This window comes from Enhydra lutris, unplaced genomic scaffold (assembly GCF_002288905.1).
Source record: "Enhydra lutris kenyoni isolate GAN:26980312 unplaced genomic scaffold, ASM228890v2 scaffoldscaffold6, whole genome shotgun sequence".
In the NCBI taxonomy this organism is placed as follows: domain Eukaryota; kingdom Metazoa; phylum Chordata; class Mammalia; order Carnivora; family Mustelidae; genus Enhydra; species Enhydra lutris.
Genome location: NW_019154090.1, coordinates 8009122 through 8031003, shown reverse-complemented (window position 1 = coordinate 8031003; position 21882 = coordinate 8009122). Strand labels below are relative to the sequence as shown.

The following is a 21882-nucleotide window of genomic DNA, read 5'->3' as shown; positions in this document are numbered from 1 at the left end:
AGGACCCTAAGTGAGATACAGATGTTTGTGCGGTAGACACAGACCCTGAGACGAGAACTTGGATGCAGGTAGTTTGTTTGGGACGTGATCCCAGGAAGCGCAAAGGAGGGAGAGTGTGTTCATAAGAATGTCACTGCTGCGGGCAGCTAGGATTCAGTCGTGCCGGGGACCGTGTGGGAGCATTTAGAAGACACCTCAAAATCGTCCCTCTGAGGGGTGGGGGAGCTGAGATATTTATCTGCCATCTCCTCCTTGGTTGAAGGTTGTCCCTAGGGGCGTAAAATTTTAGGTATTTCCAGAACGCCCTACATGTGGGCTGAATGAGTTCCCACAGCCCCTGGAGAAAGCCACTGAGAAGAAAAGCCAATAGTGGAGGGATCTTTGAGGTGGGAGCTCTCAGTGCTGTATGTGACCTCTGGAGTGAGCGGAAGAGAAATGAGGTGGGGCATCCACAGCATCCGCTACGGTGGCCAACTGGTTAATATATATTTTTTAAAGATTTTATTTATTTATTTGTCAGAGAGAGGGGGAGCACACAAGCAGGGGGAGCGGCAGGCAGGGGGAGAAGCAGGCTCCCGCTGAGCAAGGAGCCCGATGTGGGACTCGATCCCAGGACCCCAGGATCATGACCTGAGCTGAAGGCAGTCGTCCAACAGACTGAACCACCCAGGAGTCCCCAAACTGCTTAATATTACAAGATAGAACCGAGGGAAACCAAAGGCATACTCGAGTCTATTCCCCAGGAACTTCACTTTAGAATGAGAGGACATCAAGGAAAATCAACATTTTCTTTTTCTTCTGTCTTCCTTCTTATCTTTTTTCTTGGATGAGCCAGTCAGCTAACTGGTTGCCAGAATGGAGAGGGCCTGGCACACAGTTTAATCCTAAAGACTGGGTGGCCCTTGGGCCCATGAAAGTGAAGACATGTGTTCCACCTCGGGCAGATGTCCGTGTCCTCAGCCCCTTCTACTTACCAGGCACTATCCTTACAAGCTATAAATGCGTTGTCTCGCTCACTCTTCTCAGCAACGCTCTGAATTAAGTTCTGTTATTATTCCCATTCTGCAGAGGAACAAATTAAGGCTTTCTACGTGAAATATCTCGCTCATGATCTCCCAGCCTTGGGTCATAGGTGTGGATCGTCTGGGTGGATCGGGGGCCAGATTCCAAACCTACATTTGTGACACTTGGAAATGGGCGTTTAAACATTCTCGTAGGGACCAGTGCCAGTTAGAGGTTTTATCTGAGTGGGTATTTCTTATACTTTTAAAAGAGGCTTAAGAAGAAAATGATTATACTTTGTATTACCTACTAGATAGTTCAGCTCACTCAATGAGAATTAGTTGAATTGAGTTTATGTTAGATCTTACCTGCAGCCGAAATACAGATGGGACTCTGCCACCCTTCGGCTCAGATCTTTTTTTTCCTACTTCTCAGGAGAAGTTCGAACTTCTTACTGTGGGCTCCTTACTTCATGTCCTTGATGATCTGGTCTGCGCCTCCTTTCCAGCCTCCACCATCTTTTCTGTCCTCCCCATAGCCTCCCTCTGACCATGTTGAACAACTTGCCATTCTCTCGGTAGACCCTGGGCTTTGGCACTTCCTATTCTGCTGGGAACAACTTTGGCCAACTCTTCATCATTCCTTATGAGTTAGCTCAACTGTCACCACCTCCAATGGCCAGCCTCCATCCCCTGTAGTCTTGTAGCAGTGCCTTCCTCTGAGTTCCACAACACCCTACATTCACTTATCATACGTTATATTATTATTGTCCTTTTGCCTGCCCGTCTTTCCCACAGGCAAGAAAACATGCCAGTAAGAGCTTAGGTTGGGTTTCAGCCTTGGCTCTTGAACAACATTGCCCTTGAACAACATTGCTTCTCCTCTCTGAACCTTAATTTCCTCATCTGTAGAATGGGCAGTAAGCAAGGTAATTTACGTGGCGCACAATGGCTGGCTTGTAGTAGGTCCAGTGCTGGCTATGTATCTTCAGGGCTGGTCTTCTTCAACGGATCATCAGGGGAGTGATAGCTCTACCTAGACCAGTGCTTTTCAAATTGTCTGCCTCAGAACCACCTGGAGGGTTTGCTAAAACACACATTACTGGGCTCCACCTTGAGTTTTTGATCCAGTGGGTCTGGAGTCGGGCTTGAGAATTCTCATGTCTTAATTAGTTCTCAGGTGATGCCAATGCTGATTGGCCACACCCTGAGAACCACTAGGCGAGGCAGCTGGGGAGGGTGGGTGTCTGATTAAAGTGACTGAACACTTACTTGGTGCTGAGATAAACTCATACTAGAGCATAAGGCGACCCCTCACCAGTGGATGTGGCCACAGAGTTTCTACTAATACAACCATTCAGCCAAGATTTGTTGAGCATCTACTGTGTCCAGACATTGTGCTAAATATTCATGACAGAGCAGTGAGGGACACAGACAAGAAAGTCCCCGACGTTGATGAGCTCAGTCTAAGGGCCCTGTTTTGGAGAGGGGGGCTTCCACAGCTGGTCTGAGGAACTGCTAACTTTAAAGACACTGATGTCAAAAATTGCCTTGCTATTTATTGCATCATTGTAGTTGCCTCTAAATAATTGATTTTGCCAAAAGGATACATCAAAACTGATTATGGTAATCCCATAATCCCCTTGTCTGGAACTGTAGCCATCCACTGGCACTGGTCTTAGGGTGAAGTCAGCCCACAGAACATGGCAGGGCAGAGTCTGGAGAATCAGAGCCAGGCTGTGATATAACATCTGTTCAATGACATGATAAATCTCCCTATAGTTATTACGATTTTTACTAGCCAATTGGAGTAGGAGTTTTCTGCTATGGTGCTGAAGTTTCCCTATGACATAACAGCTCTCCTTTACGAAGTGCTTATGATGTGCCAGCCACTGGTTCCACGAAGTAGGCACAATTACTGTCCCGTTGTTTAGGAGGAAACTGAGAGCAACGTTAAGTCGCTTGCCTGCTAGTTGGGTGCAGAGACGTGAGAGGTAAGGCTAAGTTATGGAGCATGAAGAGCCGGTGAGGGGAACGTAAATCAATGCTTGGCCGTGATACCAACCTAAATAGTTTACAATCACACTGTCCTTCCTTAAGCTTCTTCCAAGCCTAAGCTGATAAGAATGGAAGAACCAACCAACTGACTTTGTCTTGGGCGGGCAGACTGGGAATTGTGGAAGGCAGTTGACTTGCCCAGGCTGACCCCCTCTTGTTCTAGTTCTCCTCATTAAACTTGACTACTTTCTACAAGTCAATCAACAAACACATTCTTAAGAGCTTTTTTGGCCTAACCTCCCGGTTAGGGAGTGAGGAAATAGGGCTTGGCTGGAGATGGGAGTGGCACCCTAGGTCCTAGAACTCCCCCATGTGGCCAGATTTCAACAAAACATCCTCCAAGGAGAGTCAATCCCTTAAGCCATGAACTCCTTCAATGGCAACCATTGCCAGAAATGCAGCTGGGGGCCATTTTGTCAAGAAGTGCTCCTTTGGAGAGAGAGAGAGAAAAAAAAGGCATACAGGTGCGTGAGTGCCTGTGCCCTCGTAATAAAATACAACAAAGGCGGTAATTAAGTTCAGTTAGAGGTACACAGCTTTGAATTAGACGACGTATTCAGAAAGTGTTCTATAAATTGCTAAGGGCGAGAATGTGAGGCATATTATAGTTATCCTTACATCTGTGAAATCCGCACCCGATGTCTGCTTTGGCCAATTAAAGGGCCAGGGGAGGGGGATGCTAAAATGAGCAGCTTTCTGGGGGGCGGGGTGGGGGGGGGGAAAGGAAACAGAGCCGCAAGGGTTAAGCTCTCCAGAACACCGATTTATGCAAAGGGCTGGATCCCAACCGGCTTTCAGGCCTGCGCTAAGATCTGAATTACAAATTTACAGAATTTGCTGCTCAGTAAGTAATTTCTTTTCTCCCTAATGGAGCCCGTAATTTCCAGTGGGCCAGGGGCACCGTGTGTTCAGTGATGGAGTGAGGAAGATCTAGACTGTGGAGAAGCCTGATTGCTACTCACGGTGCAACGGCCTTTTAAGAAGGCTTCAAAAGGGAGCTTGGGAGGCTGGTTAAAACCAGCCCTTACCTTCCTTACCATTCTGCAAAGCGCATGCCCTCTGCCTGCAACTTGGGTGAGTCGATCCCTGAAATTGTTCTCCTTTCCAAAATGTTCTTTACAGCAGGAAGGCTAGTTGATTTTCTTGTTTAGGGTTTAAGATCCACATGGGAGTGTTTGACATAAGAAATGACATTTGTCAGGCCCGGGTTGTGGAAATGAGCTCCCTTCTGGGGGGGGGAGTGCGGCGGGGGCGGGGGGAAGCACTGTGCGAAGGAACTAACAGGCCATAAATTCCAGGCTCTTGGAGTCTCATTTAATGGGGCCCCCTTGCATCTGGACCGTTTGCAAACAAATAAGGGCAGTCCAGCTCAAGTGTGTGTGTGTGTGTGTGTGTGTGTGTGTGTGTGTGTGTGTGTTGAAATCCCAGATAATTTGCTTAAAGAGCAGGGGATGCAACAAAAGCTGAAGAACTTAACTTTCTTTCTCCTTTTCCCTTCCTTTTGGGCATTTCTGGAGGTATGCCTCCCCTTCCCTAGACGATGAATTCGCGAGGGACCTCATGGGCTGCTGAGTACAAGCGCGCTTTTGAATGGATGCTTTTATGGATATCAGTCCAAAAGTCACCATCGGCTGGAACTGGAAAGCAGAGTTTTGTTTTTGCTTCTCCCCCCAGGGGCGGCCGGTTCAGCTCAAAAGCTCAATTCTTGGAAGGGCCACTTCTTCTTGACACCGGAGAAGACACCTCTTCCTGTGCACCTAAAAATAAAAAATAAATGAATAAATGAGTTTGTAAATTTTTAACGAGACCCCCCCGGCCCCCTCCCGCAGGCCATAATTCCCTTTCAGCTGCAAGGCCGGCTTCGTGTTTCCGTGTACTCGGCCTTGCCATCCAAGTGGCCTTTCTGGGCTCCATATTTGGAGGAACTTCAGTCCCTGGACACTTTTGAGACTCAAGAGCTTTGTAGAGCTCACTCGGGGGGAGTTTCTGCTCTTTTTTTTTTTTTTGACAGGAGTTCAGCGGGAGACATGGAAATTAGTATTGACTGTAAATGCATCAGGAATGAGCTCCCAGCTAAAAAACAAAAACAAACAAACAAAAAAACCCCAAAAAACAAAATCAAACAACAAACCCTCAAAACTTGAAGATGAGGGTTTATCGTGGTTCTGAGGCTACAGCTAGCTTTCCAATCCCCCAGATAAGTCATTGTCTGAGTCTGCTCAGGCTTAAGTTTTCTTGCCTTTAAAAACATCGACAACAACGACAACCCCAAGCAATTTCATTCAAAGCTTGCTCTCTTTTTTGGCCAGGGCACTATGGAACCGTTACAGAAAGTGTTGGCTGTGCAGAGAGGTTCTCAGCAAAGAACATCATTGAAAATATTTTTTAAAATATTTTTTTTCCGGGGAGTTGGGGGATGGGAGGGCTTCTTCTGCATTTAGTGACTCAGTCCTGCCTGGAGGCGTTTCTCATCAGGGCCAAAAGCCCCTGTGCCCAGTGAGGTGAAACTTGCAAATGAAACTGTCACCTTTCTCAATGGACTAGTATGGCCCAGAGCTCACCAAAGGTCACACAAGGCGACCCCCCCTGGTGCTCGGGGACAAAGGAATGAGCAGCTGCCTGGTTTTCTTGAATCCGTCCCCTGCTCCCTGATGGTGTTGGTGGAGGAAAGTCACCCGGCCAGTAAGGGCTTCCCCAAAGGATTTTTTCCCTGATGCATGCCAAGTTAAGCATTCAGACCGGAAGTGGCATGAAGTCATTCTCAGCTGAGTGAGCCACAGACACTGATCTCCAGGTTTGAGCAGCAGGTCTGAAGCAGCTAAGGAAAGGGCCTCTGATCTTTATCTGAAACCTAGCATTGGGCCATCCAAGCTGGGAGCTAGCAGACCCCCGCCACAACGGGCCCCCCACATCTGGTTTTTCAGGGATACCATCGTTTTCCTGAACACCTTTTCCAAATGTCTTTTTGTTTCTTTTGCCAAAGCCATGGTTTTATTTACTTAATGTGAAAACTTGTCAGAAGACCGAATTCAGTGTTTATGTCAGATCATTGTGTGATGGATTTTTACAAGCTAGCGTGTATGTGCGGATCTATTTGTATGCGTATGCATTTGAATGTGCATGCATTTATTCTCGTATGTAATATGTTGAGTATGGATGTGTAAATACATTTCTCCACTTCTACATGTAAAGTACATTTATATGTATGGACGTGTTCCTTACGTCGGTGTAAACACATTAGCTGCATATCATGTGTCTATCTATCGTGGACATGACCCAGGCACACATTCTCTAGCTACCCACCTCCCAGCGCAGTGGGAGCACCTTGCCTGTCCCACCACTTCCCAGGGTGTGCGGGAACTCAGCAACAGGGGTACAAGGGCCGGCTCCCCTTGGCTCAAGGTCCACCCGAGTGGAAGGTGCAAGTCCTGCTCCAGCGCCACCTAGGGGCTCACGATGAAACTCAACTCCCCTGAGGCCAATCCTCATTCAGCAACCTCCCTGCCCTGTGGGTCGATTCCTCTCTCCACCCGAAGTCCTCCTCCGGCTTATCACAGGCTCCAGAATCTCTGCCTCAGGCTCTGCCCTAGGCAGCCTGGGCTCAGGCAGTACTTTTATATAAGTGCCCGTGTAGCTATGCAAATATACGTGCACCCATTTCTAGGGCACGTGCCCATATACACGGAAATCTAGGAGCATCTGGGAGGGAGGCCAAGATGGAGGAAGAAGACTGATGTTATTCTGTGGACAATAAAGCTGTCTCAGAGAGTACAAGAGCCCTGCTTTAAAAGTTGAAAATTAAAAGATGCTTTAGATGTAAATGTATTTTTTTTATTAAATCGGAAAAAGAAAGATACAGCATACATGGTATCAGTCAATCATATGCTACTTTGAATTACATTTTAATAGACTCAAGGTCCTATTTACTCCTCTGTACACGTATTAAGAAAACCTCGGGTATTTGAATAATCTTCCAGAAATTTTTATTAACTGGGGTTATGGGGAGGGTTTTATCAGAAAACATCCTGAGAACATTAGGAAATTACAGACAGACTTGAGATAAGTGTCAGACAGAACAGAGGAAGCAAGCCCCTCCGCCATCTGAGAAGCATTAATAATGTGAGATCGCAGAGACCAAATCTTTGTTAGGGCTACGGGATGCAGGATTAAAATGGAGACCTCAGTGCCCCCTTGTGTTGCAAAGTAGACTTGCAACTTCGTTCACTCGTTCTGCTTTTTTTTTTTTTTTTTCTTTTTTTGAAGTTGTAATCCTTGCCCTCCTCACTGAGTTTCAAACAGCAATTGTTTCCCCAAATCATTTCAAACCCTCTGCGGTCAATCTTTTCCTTTCTCATCAATAACTTTCAAAGACCCTATTCGACAAGCAAAGTTATTCATTCCTTTTTCATTTCCCACACGTTCCATTCCAGGAAATTGGCAACCCCCCCCCGCTCCAGAGCCCATGCTGTCCCTCCTCGAAATGTGAACTTAAACGGATTTTTGTCTCTCCTCTTTGAGTGTAGAGGATGAGCGTGTATTTCCTACAAAGCTTAATTCCTTCCAGCCGGCATCCTTCTTCTGCAACTTACTTGCCCCTGCCATTTCACATAACTTACTGAGAATGCCTCCCTCCGCCTGCTCCACCCCTGCCTGGCAACCATCAAGTCTCCCGACCTGACTGGTTCACCGGCTAAACCATCTTGACGACTCTTTCCCGGAAAAGATTGGACCAGAGACGTAAATAATACACCTCAATATACAACAGCTCAGGCTTAATTTGTAGGCAGAATTTCATTGGATGGCCATTAAAAGAAAACTATGTACACGGAGTGGGCTCGGGGAGGAAATGGAGTAGGGAGCAGACTTCTCGCTGGCAGGACAACTTGGTGGGAACTGTAGTGATTTGTTTACTTGGATTTGCCAACCGGTCCGATGGATACGGGGTCTGTTTGCACTTGGGCGTCCGACATCCGCTTTGGTCCCTGGAGAAAAATATAAAGAAGTTGCACCCTAATGAAAGTCTGAAATATCATGAGCGGTGACGCCATTTATCTCGCACTTACTCCGTGCCAGGTCCTATGTTAAACAAACAGACCCTTCTGCATGAGTGGGGGATGAAAGAAAGGTCTCCCACCAGATGTGGGATGCAATGCCCAGTTCTATCGCTTTCTGGCTCTGTGACAACTTGGAGGAATGACTTAACTCTTTGAACTCAGTTTCTTCATCTTTCCAGTGGGGGAGATACAACTTATCTCAGAGGCCTGCTCCAAGGTAAAGCGAGTCCCCCTTCTGGCCCCCATGAGGCATGGATTTTGGTGATCAGAGGCATTGAGGTCACCTCCGTCCTGCCTACGGTCTCAGGACTGCCCTTCGCCAGGCCAAGCTCACCCTCGTCTGGTCCTCTCGCCGGCCCAGTGAGACAGGCAGTGATGATTAGCTCAGTTGTACAGATGTGCAAACAGGCTCTAAGAGAAGTCAGGACCGGCTTATGGAGCGTAGGACGGGACCCCCTGACTTAGAATCGGAACCTCAGAGCACCTGCTCTCCAGGCTCCAGCCTGGGCCTTGTCCACTCTTTCCAAGCCCTGCCTCGGGTCAGCCTGTGCCCAGTGGACAGGGCCAAAGGTGACAGGCAGGGGAATAAAGAATAGGCCCTATCTTCTTTCTGATCTCCGTTCCTCTGTAAAACGGACTCCTAGCACTACTTGAGCGCGTCAGGGATCCACGGCAGTGGGACAGATGAGGGCACCATCGAGTGGGTGATTCTTGGGCAAAAGAGGGGGTGGGGAAAATACTCCTCCACCAATCAGAGCCCCATGTTGATCAAATAGCTGTTTCCATAGACACATTTATGTGTATGTCTATACACACATGCACATACACACGAGACGTTCTGACATTTCCTTTGTCAATCGAGTCCCTCTGCTCAAAAGCCAAATGCTTGCAAACAGTGCCCCTTGATGAGTTCTAAAGGTTTCCTTCCAGTTCTTTTCAGACGCAGCACGAAATGCCAAGGAGGCTGCCCCCATTAGAATCCAGGCAGCACGACGAAGGAGCGGAGAAGGAAGGAGCCGAGCAGAGAGGACCGCTCCTGGAGGGCAAAGATGAAGCAGGGATGGGCAGGCAGTGAATCTGGGAACCGACTGGGGCAGACGGCCTTGGGCAGGGAGAAAGGGAGGTGGCATGCAGACAGAGGGAGGATGAATTGCAGGGAGAGGAGTCCCACATGGGTTTAGGTGATAGCAATGTGGGCCAATGTCCCAACTGGGGACAACTGCTGGGGGTCAGGCTCCAGTCCAAACGCAAGGTCCCGGAGTATTTGCCGGGGAAATGGTAGCGTGTACTACGGAATTCCTGCTTCATGTCTGGTACTGGACCCCTGAGGACACACATTCACTTGATTTCCCAGGAACCCTAGACTGGTTGCTGTCCTTATCACCTCAGCTTTGCACAGGGGCAACCTGAGGCTCCGAGGGGTTAAGTGACTAACCCAAGGTCACACAGCTAGGAAGTGGTAGGTCCAGGACTCCAGGGAAGCTGTCCAAATTCACAGCACAGGCTCCTGGGCACTGCTCTGTTCTTTCTACTGCCCTAGGTGCTATGTGGTCACCTCTGGGCTTCTCAGCTCTGGCCCCACTGACACTCTGGGCTCCCCCACCCCCATCTATCAAAGGTCACTGATACCCATAGATATTCAGGGACAGGGACAATCAGGAATGCCCCATTAGTTTAGGGCAGTTTGCCTCATGTACCTGCCCCAGGACTATCACACTGAAGGTTAACTACAGCCCCATGGCTGTTCTGTGCACTGTGGGACATTTATCAACACCCCTGGTCTCTACCCACAATGTCCCCACAGCACCTACTCCCCGTAGTGACCATCAGAATGGTCTCTGGACATTGCCGAGTGTCTCCTGCATAGAAAATCACGGGTTCAGAACTACTGGATGAGAGCCATCCTGTTTGCTCCAGGGATTTCGTGGGTAAAGAGATATACAGAGAACATTCCATGAGCCTCTGACCAAAAAATTAAATAAAACAAATAAAATAAAACCCAGAAAACAACAAAAAACCACCATGAAAGTGGGGAACTCACTGGGCCCATGAGCTCAGCATCTTTCCAGAACAGCACCCTCCCCACGCGGTACACCACCCCAGACACTGTGGCTTGGCAGGGAATGGTTTGACCAGAACTTTGGGCAAAAAAAAAAAAAAATGCACAGTCAGTTTGGAACTGTCTAGAAAAGGATTTACACTCCTCTCCAAGGAATTAGAGCAGAGAATGGGGACAAATTTTCCAACTAAACCACTCAAAGCATGATCGGTCTTTTAGGCTCCCTCTTCCCCCTCACTGCCTTGATGGTCGGTCTCCGGTCTTCATCATCTCTTAAAACCCGGAGAGGGCTTAAAACCTAGAGCCTTGGGAGTGGGAGAGGGGCTCTGTACCAGTGCTTCCCATTTCCAAACAGCCTCAAACTATGACTTCAAGCACTGTCTTACCCTGAGGTTCCATACCCGTACTCAGACACGCAGATGAGATGGACTACGATGCCGTCCATCCATAACATAAACACGGACCCCAAGAGCCTGCATTTCTAACAGGTTCCCATAGATGCTGTCTGGAGACCAGCCTTGGGCCCAGGGGAACCATCGTACTCCCCCGCCTCCATCCATCAGAGTCACTAATACCTACAGGTGTTCAGTGACGGGGACAATCAGGGAGCGATCAATTGCTTTACGGTCGCTCGCTTCGTGTTCCTGCCTCAGTGTTCCTGCCTCAGCTCCATCACAGCCTGCCGCTAACCCCAGCTAACCCCAGTCCCGTGGCGACTGTCCCTGTGATTTCCTTGTCCTGCGCTATGGGTCAAGCCACCTCCCCCGGGGCCTAGGTATGACTTGACCCGTTTCTCCTAGTGGAGACTTGACCTCCTTGCTTAAGTTTTGATTAATGACCTTCAGACTCTCCTCATTTGCTAGGATCGATACTATCCCAAATATAAGAAGACAGTTTCCGGTGCCGTATTTCACTCCATCCACTCCTTTCTTCATTCAACAGACCCTGCTTTGCTGTCAGTTACGCTCCAGCCCCGCACTGGGGAGGACAGCACGTCTGCTCATGGCACTATGGTTGGTCGCTGCGCTCCCAAAGCTGCCAGTCCAGGGGAGGAGACAGAGAAGAACCCCCCCCCACACACACACATAACCCGGAGGTTAATTAACTGTTGAATGTCTGGGCTCCCCTCACCCTGGACCAGGCCTCTCTGGAAGGCAGGAGCTAATTTTTAGTAACCTCTGTATACCCACCACCCAAGGTCATGTTCAGAGCAGCTTCCTGATTTAAACACTTCAAGGCTCCCTTTGGCCACAGACAAACACGGATGTTCCCTATCTTCACCTGTTCTTGCCACCTTGCCTCTGTCCTCCTGTGCTCTCTTCCCGCTGGATGATTTCACTTCTGTGCTGTCTCTCCACTGCTGGGACTCACTGGGCCTTCAGGCCTCCCCTTGCCTCCTCCTCCACAGGCTCATTTGAGGCCTCACCTTGGACGTGATCTCTGCGGAGAAGCTTCCCCCCGATACTCCTTTCAACCCCCCCTGGGGGCTCCCTCACACCTGCCTTCTGCCTCCCTGCTCTTGGTCCACTCAGTATCCCTGCCCCCAGCCATCCGCACCTGAGTGCCCCCCTCCCCCCGCCAGTGGCGAGTTCTCTGCCCACGCTGCTCTCTGAGCCTAGCCCAGGCCCTGCCAGACAGCCCGAGCTCCATCAGTATTTCCTTGACCAAGGTCCAGGCCAGTCCCACCTTGAAGGCGGGAACCACATTCCTGGCCCAAGAGCCCAGAAAGAAGAGACCAACAATCCACCTACCAGGCCCTTGAAGAAGCCCCCGAGGGACTGTCGCCGCTTCTCCTGCCTCTTATGGGGCTTGTCCCCATTCTGCAGCGAGTTCGCCTCGCCCGCGGCCGGTGCCGCACACTGGGCCGGTTCTTTGGCTTCCTGCTTGTGGCTCTTCTGCTTGTTCCCCTCAGCCGCCACCTTCTTGTCCTTGGAGGAACCCTCTTTGCCCTTCTGGCCTGCTCCCGCCGGCTCCGGCTCCGGCTCCGGGGGTGTGACAGCCTTCCCCGGTGAGTCCGAGGTCTGCGGCAAAGTCAAACAAAATGTGTGTTTAGGGGCTGGAAGACCACGCTCGATAGCAGGGGACTAAGTATGTCAGAACGGAGGCATTCAAATGTTGGATGGGGTCTACCTTCATGAGTCTTGGATGGAATGAAAAAAAAAATAAGAAAAAGGTGCAAATACTTACGATGGTTCAAGGTCCCAGTAGGAGACATTTATATGTTTATCTAATAATTAATTTATTTATGTTTTCCTACTCAACATTCTTCTCTCCTTCTTCTAGGACTAGAACTTGGGTTTTCCTTGGAGAATTACACTTTTCTCTCCTTTATTCACCGTGGGTTCAGACAAATTAATTCCGCCCCTGGACAAAGGCACAGGACTCAGACCTGGCCGGTCAGAGCTGTGCACGTGATCGGGCTGCTGTGATGGGTTCAGGCTGGCTGGACACAGATAAAAACTGAGCTAATGCCAGAACCTTGCTAAACCACCCGAGAGAGATCTGTCCACCCTCCACTGGATTCCAAACCATGAAGATAAAAGCCTGGAGCTTCCAGAGCCAGCACCATTTTCAGGAAAAACCTGCTTGAAAAGGAAGATATTAGAGAGAAAAGCAGAGCTGAGAGATGAGAGAGAGAGGGAGAAAGAACCCAGATGCTGATAGCCTCACATATGCCCCTGGATCTAGCTGTTCCTGAAGCCCTTTTGTGCTTAAGCCAGCTTCAAGAGGGTTTCTCCCGCTTAACAACCACATGTGATTCTTTTCCTGGGGATGCTTAGTCTTTTTTTCATGGTTATGTCTACCTTAGATTCTGGTGTGAAACTCTTCTTTTGTCTGTAAAACAGTGGTGAGAGAACATAAGTGTTTTAAGTTTTGAATGTACATCTTTCACGCTGAAGAGAGATTTTTGCAATCCTACCTGGTTCCTACAGTTTGGAAGGATGAAGCTATACAATCCAAAATTCTAGAAAATTCTAGGTAAATTACAGATAACAAAATCTGTAAAAGCCTTTCCTCCATAATTTACTTGAACTGAAATTATGGTAGGGGCCAGAGACAGATTAAATAAAAACATGACCAAGGCCAGGGGTAAAAATAATCACAGAGACTTATTTCCCCAGTCGGAAAAGCAATGTAAGACATATGTCCCTCGTGTAAGAAAAACACCAGTTCAAGCAATTCTGGCTTTGATGTTGGGGAGAAAACTGGAGTGGCGGGGAGAATTGTGGTGAACTGTCACCTGCCCTGTCCAAAGGGGTAACAGCTGCTCAGGGCCAGCCAAGACCCTGTGTAGGATTACAACCCCAGTGCCGTCCAGTCTTCTATTTTTCGCATAGAAACATGAAAACAGCCACAACACCAGTAGCCCCATGGGCCACATTTGACCCACCGAATATATGTTTATAACTTCTGATTTGTAAAAGTGATAGATTGTTCCTGAGTGAAAAAGTTCCTCAGATAAAGTTGCAGTCTGATGGAGAAAACAATACGCAAAGAACTATCATTTCTCATCAGTATCAATATAACCCTTAGAAATAAGCAAGAAGACAGAAGATTCCCCAGTCCCAAGAGTCTCCTGAGGGCAGAATTCCTTGGAGAAAGGAAACATCCGAAACCGAGTCACCCCAAGAAGCTGTCCTGTCACCGCCCGCTGAATATTTCCATCAGACCCTGGCTGCCAAAGTTGTAGCAAATGCGAAGTAAGATACAGAAGCCCAAATGCTACAGAGAGCGGAGAGTAGATATCCCTGTACAGTGAGACAGAAACCCCCACCATTATGCTCTTCAGAAAGACCACAGGCCATTTGAACATCCTGTTGACTGTTCTTTTTTACATAGAAGATGGTAAGATCTAGTTATTTGTTAAGGGCTTTTTGTTTGTGGTCAAAAGAGCAGGGCGTGGCTCTGGTTCCATCACATCCTTGCTGTATGATCTGGAATAAGTCATTTGCTCTCTCAGCTTCCTCATCTGTGTGGACGCAACAAAGACATCGTACCTCATGGTGGTCTGAGGATAAAAGTAGCCAATCACGGAAAGCCTGTATCACATGGTGTCTGGCCCATGGGAAAGACCAAACATCGGGAGACCTGTCTTCTAGTTGGGTCTGGGAGAGAGGGGGTTCCACGACATGCAACTTAACTTTAAAACAACAAAGTCTCAGGCAAACTGGGAAGAGTTGGTCATCCTGCCCCAACATTGTCCACAGCGAATCTTTCTGACAGATTCTTTCTGTGTGGAGCTGAGAGCCAGGTACAGACGAAGGGCTCAGGTAATACTTGTTAAATCGAGTGTCCCTGTTCCTCTCCAACCTTATCTTTTATCCCTTTCCACTCTGTTCCTTCTGCTCTAGACACATGGCCTCCCCTTCTTCCACGAACAAGCTTATTCTCAAAAAAAGGGGCTTCACATTCACTGTTAACTTCTCAGTGTGCTCACAGGGTTTGACAGGATTGCTGCTTTTTTCTTTCAAGTCTCAGCTCCGATGTTGCCTCCTTGGAGACTCAGTCCCTGGTTAGACGGTCTAAAGAAGCCCGACTCCTCTCTGACAAAACACCGCTGTGTTTTCTTTATGTTTGCCTTAATCTTGGGGATTTCTTGGCTCACTTGAGAGTGTTCCGCCCGCCTCCCTCTGCTGGAGGGGGAGCTCCGGAGAACAAAACTCTTCTGTCTTCCGTGGCTTCATTCCCAGCACCTCATCTGACACATAGTAAGTCTCCACCTAAATGGGCTGAATGAATGGCCAGCAACTCGCCTTCCAGATGTTTCTACACTATTTTCCTCAGCAAATCACTGTGAGGTGGGGAGGGAGAAGGGCCCACACATCAATAGCTTTCACAGGACATTGATTTTTTTTTTTTTTCCCCAGGAGGAGAGCTTTCAATGGATCAGCTCCATTTACCACAGGGTTACGCCATGCTATTAGGCTTAAATGTTCTTCTTAATGGCTTAGAAACTAACTTCTGAGAATAACAGATGGCTGGTTCCTTATATTCAGAGTAAGCTAAGAATCTAAAACTGTGTGATGATTGCTTTATCATGAAATGTAGATGATTTAAAAATATTTGCTTAAGATTTGACTCTGTCTCAGAATTTATAACAAAAATTATTCTCATCCAAATCATCTGAGTGTATCCTCCCCTAGAACCCAGTGATGCTGGCAGAAAGCTGGAGGACAAGGTCATGGGAACATCCTGTTTGATTCAGACCTTGGAAGCATACCTTAGACCAGGGGGTGCCCGAGGCTGCTTCTCCTGGAATCATCAACCAAGATTTTTATAACCCTGAGAGGGCGAATTAGAAAGGAACAGAGACTGTCTCTTCCCACCCCCAAAATGAAAATAAACATTTATCGTATCTCCAAGATTACACACCCATCTCAAGTCTGGATCCAGGGCTCTCTAATGGATTCTCAGAACACTCCTCGGTAAGTGTAAATGGAATGAAATTTCTAGCTCAATCAGATTTTCACTGACTTCACTTCCATTTCAGAATCGCTAAGGTGACTGGCATCCCTGTTTCACATTCAGATCCCAGACAAAATGTACAATGATATTTAGATGTTTCGTACTGAATAAAGTAAATTTATCTTATTTCCAAGGTAGTGAACTTCAGGATTTTGGGTTCAGAAGTGGTCGAGAGAATGGGTTGGGGGGTGAGCATAGTCAGAAGTTGAAAAAGAAAAACAAAAATAATTTGAATGTAGCAAAAAGCAACATATTCCCTGTTGAAATATATGGTCTAATTCAATTATTATAGAAATAGAAATATAATAAATTATTTATAATCATTGCTGTCCATTTGTGTGCTATGAACAATACACTAGTGTGGTAATTTCCTATCAGTAGCATAACAGTAATAGTAACAAACTAATAGCCACCTCTATGGCTTCCTATGTGGAAGCCCCAAACCGTAGTGTGAAAGTATTTGGAGTAAGAAAGTAATTACGGTAAATTGAGGTCATAGGTTGGGATCCTCATCCAATAGGATTAGTGTCCTTATAAGAGCCGCCATGGGAAGACATAACAGAAAGCAGCTGTAGGAAAACCAGGAAGAGAGCTCTCCTTGCCAGGAACCACGCTAGCATCCTTAGAAAACTGTGAGAAAATAAATTTCTGTTGTTAAACCATTGAGTCTGTGGTCGTTTGTACGGCGGCCCGTGTGGCTTCCATAGCAACTAACATTTACTGCGGTACTAGGGTCTGCGGTACAGGACTGTTCCAGGGGGCTTTACATGTGTTGACATATAAAGTAGGACAATGCCACGAAGCAGTACTTTTCCTAGCTCCATTGTAGAGATGAGGAAACTGAGGCATAGAGAGATTTGGTCAGCTGCTTTTAATCACACAGATAAAAAGGAGTGGAGCCAGGGTTCGAATACGGGTGGTCTGAGCCTGCAACTCATGTTCTTAACCAGTTCTCTGTATCGCAAACATCAGTAGAAGAATATTTGAGGACACTTTTGTGAAGCTATATTTCTAAGTTAAGAAAGCACGCAGGTTATAAAATAGGGTGTTGGGCATGAGATGATCCCATTAAAAAAAAGATTTGTGTCGTTATAACAATGTCATAGCTGGGTTTCTTTAGAATGGAGAAAATAATGGAAAAAAAACCCATGGGATCCCATATCTTTCACCCCCCTCCTTTTTTTTTTTTTTTTTTCAAGAAAGAGCTCCAACTGTATGCCAGGCACTATGCAATGTGATAGAAAAATCAAAGAGCCTCCTCCCTTGCTCCACAGATGCCCCAGACACGGAAAGGAATGGGGTAAAGGAAGCATAATTAATAGACAAATGACTTGTTACAATGTATGATCAATTCCACAAAGTAAAAGAACAAGATGCACTGATGATGGACAGAAGTAGAACATCTGTTGGAGGAGGTGACATTTAGCCCAAGACCTGAAGGATAGGAAGGGATTTGCCAGGTGGAGAAGAGGGAAAAACATTTGTTAAATATGAAAAAGCCAAGAAACTCAAGCTTGTTCATGCATATATCTGCAGAGTCCAAGATAGTGCCTAGCATACAGCAGGTGCTTAACCCAGAGATGGTAAATGATTGTCTGTGGCTGAGAATTGCACTGGCAACTAAGCTGGAAAGAAGTGAGAACATGCAAGCTCAACCCACCACCGAACAGATCTCACAGGTCACTTACTTGATAGCTGGAGTCCTTCCCATTTACTTCTTCTGAGTGGGTGATCCCTCCATCCCCTTTCACTGACTAAAATAACAAACAGACAATGGCCTTTCAGCTACCATGAGCACAGCAACATGGAGAACGCACAGGGAATTCTGAAATGGATGACCTCAGTCATTCATGATTGAGATTCAGGGTCGAGACAAATGGAAGACCAGCTAGAAACATATTACTCACGAGATACACAATTTCCATGTGGTTTGTAACCAGAGTCCGATTATAGTCAAGTGTTGGCTTCCCCAAATAACAGCAACAATGGAACTCTTAAACCCTGGGATTAGGTAATCCTGGGATAAAGAAATGGTGACCAAAATGCCAATGTTGGAACCAGGAGGTGGTGGGATGTGTTGAATGCATGAATAGTTAAACCATTGGTAGACTTCCATTGGTAACATTTAAGGTGGTGGATGTTTCCTTGTATTTTTTTTTCTCCTCACAGAGAGGTGGGGTTTGTTGAATATCCCATATTTTTCTTTTTAGTGACTGCTGTGGCCCATGGCATCAGTGATAGGGCTGGAAGGGTTGAAATCACAGCTTTGGCTCCTGAAAGCATACGCTCAGCAAAGGGTTCTTAAATTGTGATCCCAGGGCCATAGCCTCAGCATCACTTGGGAGTTTGTTAGAAATACCATTTCTTGAGAACCACGCCAGATCCACTGAATCAGAAACTCCCAGGGGCGGCTGGGGAGCGAGGCTGAGCAACAAGCCCTCCAGGTGATTCTGAAGCACACTTGAGTTGAAGCATCACTTTTTAAAGCTAATCGGCATAGACAAAGGCAGACCAATATTGGGGTCTGCTGTCTCAACTGTCAATTCAGTAATGCTCTGTGCCCGATGCTTGATAAAGTACCTGAGAAATTTGGCAATTAATTGTCCAGTTCTTAGCAACAATGTTGCCTCGGGTTTAATTCCCACGTATTTGGTCATTGTTTATCGTCTCCTCCTCACTAGCTGGCCTCTGGGTAGTGCTGAGGGGCAAAACCAGCCAAACAAACATACAAAATGGTTTTTTAAGCTAAACCTGAATGGAGATCAAGGGGCATGCATGGCCCCTGGGGCCACCTTCCTGTCCCAGAGAGAGAGAGATTTTTAACTTCCCTTTAGTGGTTTCAATTTGATATCCGTTAGGTCCTCTGCCCGTTTAAGGTTGCAGTCTGTTTTCTTCCCCTCCCTGTCTTTTCGAGCCCTTGGAGAAGAATTTGGATTGAATCAGAGGCTTTCTTGGCAGTGGTGATCTAGGTTAGTTTCCTGAAAACAGCCCCTCCGGCTACCAGGGAGATCAATGCAAAGAAGTTCAACTTCTTCTTTAAAAAAGAGACTATCTCAAGCTTTTCTAGGATTTTCCTCTGTTACTCATTTTGAGGTACAAAAAGCTGTATGTGTGCAAAGATAACTGCGAGCTGAGTTTAGACTAAGGCTCTTATAAAGTCCCTCCCTCCCTTCCTCTCTTTGTTTTCTTTCGATCACTCTCTCGTCTTTGCGTCTTTGCGGAGTCCTCTTTCAGAAACCAAGTCAAATAGTTCATGTTGGGCTTTGTATTCAAAGGACCAAAACCACAGAAGCTCATTTTCTCCAGCTGTCAAAAATCAAGTTCCTGTTTAAAGAAACCCAGATTTTTTTTTTTCAGGGACTACCTAATACCCTAAAGAATAATCTGAAGGCTACAAGGAAGGAATTTCAGAGGTTTTCTAGTTCAATACTGAGCAACTTACTTCCAAGGGCTTATTTTTATTCAGGAGAGCAAAAGGTGAAGCATCTCAGGGCATCCAGCCGGCAGTGCTGGGTTGGAATCCGGTTGTGACATCTAAGCTTTGCGTGTTTCTAAAGCCATTTTTATTTCTTTTATTGTGTCACGTATTCCGATAGCTTGATACTCTGAGGAGCATTTGAACCCTCTCCAACGTGTATCACTTAGATATTCAAAGTTCTGGTGGAAATGTTGGGTGGGCATTCGCATTCCTTTGAAAGGACTGCAGGGTATTTTTGGCGGAGATCTAATCCAACCGAAGTTGCGATTTAAAAGAAGAATTGGGAAGATACTTTCAATTATCTTTCTTTCTTCCTCTGGGTCTTCTGCGTTGTTCTACATGGGCCAGCCTTGCTTGAGAACATTTAGAAAAAGAAAGTGCAGGGTTGTTTACTAGGTCAGCCTCACTGTTACACAAATCCAAGGAAATGGACCTGCTAGAAATTTCCAGAATCAACCAAGGCTATGGGTCCAACCTTTGTGTTTTACCAAGATGCCCAACTGAAACAGAACTGGACCGTCAGACAAAACGACACAATCAAGGCAAATCTCATTTTAGTGACAAGTAAATTCAGAAAACATCCCTCCCAGCTTTACGTAAGTCATGTATTAATTCTCCTCTCTCTTGCCTCGTTGTAATTTCAGGGACTTCAGCTGAGCACCGGAAACACTACCAGGAGAATCACAAAAATGGAGTTTGGGCTGTTCTACCTCCACGTACCCTCAAGGAAAACCAGCTGCTGGGAGCCCAGAAAGGCACAGTCACGTCTAAGTACAGGCGTGAGCTTTAACAGCAAAACGCACCGGAGTCTGAGTGATGGTGCTGCCATTTACCAGCTCTGTGACCCTGAGCGGGTCACTTCAGTACCCTGAGTCTTCATGCCCTCTCTGCACGGTGGGGGCAGGGATGTGTTGTTGGGGTTTTTAGGCTAATAAATGAGCTAAGGCATGCACTAGGCTAGCACGGTGCTGGCCAGGCCACTGGCACGTGATACATAAACACTAGCTATTATCATCATTACTGTAATTATTAACTGAGAGTGCCAAGTGACCACAGAATCCCCTGCCAGGGTAGAAAGGAAAGCAAATTGCTCTGGAGACCGGAATTGCTCAAAGAAATGTGATTTTCAGAAACCTTCTGAAGAGCAACTCTGCGTTCATAGTCAGGACTCGGGGCAGAACAGGAGATGGAGAACTTGAGCTAGAAGATCCCTGTTCTTGTTTTTTTCTTTTACGATCACCATAATAAACCATCCTCCTTTTTCCTCCAGATGGCACATATCAATCGGTTTTATTAGATTTATAGATTGAAGGTAAGCAACGGAAGACTCTGATTTCCTGGCTCCATCCTCATTTGGATCTTATATTTGCCCAATATTAAAGCTCACAGTCCTTTTCTGTGCCTGAGAACATTATTCCAACAAAAAGCTTCTTACAAAATGAATGGTCTAAGGAAAGAGACAGGAGGAGGATTAAATGAAACAGTAGGCAACAATGGTTCGGAGGAGGAAAGCACTTTTTAAGTACAGGGTGTTATTAATATTGACAAATTATAAACCTATATCTGTATTTCTATCTACCACCGTACGGTTTCATCTGCCTACCTGGTTTGTGGGCACATGAATAGAGTTCTCCACCTACTCACTTGATAAAAATACACTAGCACTTCAAATATCCAATTTCTTGACATACACTTGAATTAATACATATAAGAATCTTTTTCTATTTAGGGCATGACAGATGCCTTAGCAATTATTTTGAAGATCTATAGAAGCCCATAGCATTTTTGTGAAGTGGTAGATCTATGTGTGTCCGATGCCATATGAGGATGTGGGGACTCTATTTTTTTCCTGAAATACACTTATTTTTCCTGAAAGGAGATTATTTGCAAAATGACAATCTTTCCACTTCTATTTTTTATGAGAGGTTAATTTCTGGAAAGAAAAAGATCTCTTTGGAAATAAATTGGGCAATGCATTTATTATTTTTTTAAAATATGCAACTGTGAGTCATATTGCCATGGGACAGCAAAATATGTTTTCGGAGAGAAATTTAAGAGAGACCAAGGTGAAGAGGAAGGAAATCAATGATGATGAATGGAGACATTGATCCCAAAACAAGGTTAATGCATTTGCAGTTGAGTTTCCTCTTCTATTAAGTTGATTATTTTGAAAAGAACTATATTTTGCTAACAATATCTAAAATCAATTTGGAACGTCCACTTATTTGGCTCAAAAAATAAAAAAGGAAAAGCTCAGTGATGAGTTGGATGTTGTCTCAAGTTTCAAGCTCTGAGAGGAGGATTTGGTTTGGTTTGATCTTCTCCCGCATAAATCCAGACTTTAAATTCTTTTGGAAGTCATGGTATGTGACTCGAAGTGTTTCCTGAAGACAAAGGTTGCAGCCGACTCCAGGATCGCACACTGGGGAATGGTAGCACGTGTGCGCAAAGGCAGGTGTGCAAGAATGTTCGTCAGGTTCGCGAGTGAAGGACCTGAGATCCTGCGCTTGGGACCCATGGTGTGTGCTCACTGCATATGGCCTAGAGTTAAAAGTAAACATGTTTTCCTCATTGAGTTTTATTTTCTGTGAAGACAGGGCCACATCTACTTATTGTTATATCCCAATGTATGGAATACAACGGGTATTCAGTAATCATTTGTTGAAAAAACGACCAAATGAAGTGCAACGGGTTGGAAACAAATCCAGTTTCCATCAATCCCAGTATGATAAATCCAGAGGATGTGATTCCATGGTTGTTAAAAAG

At 46.3% G+C, this 21882-nt stretch overlaps 1 protein-coding gene across 1 annotated transcript in view; it reads right to left on the bottom strand.

The window, feature by feature from the left end:
- Window positions 1-7966: 7966 nt before the first annotated feature.
- Window positions 7967-21882, bottom strand: part of LOC111141837 (breast carcinoma amplified sequence 1) — a 91546-nt gene continuing 77630 nt past the window's right edge. Inside the window, exons 10-12 of the mRNA XM_022494673.1 lie at window positions 17327-17392; window positions 11924-12193; window positions 7967-8041 (exon numbers count right to left, since the gene is read on the bottom strand). Coding sequence (XP_022350381.1) covers window positions 7967-8041; window positions 11924-12193; window positions 17327-17392 — 411 coding nt within the window. The remainder of the gene's footprint in view (window positions 8042-11923; window positions 12194-17326; window positions 17393-21882) is intronic.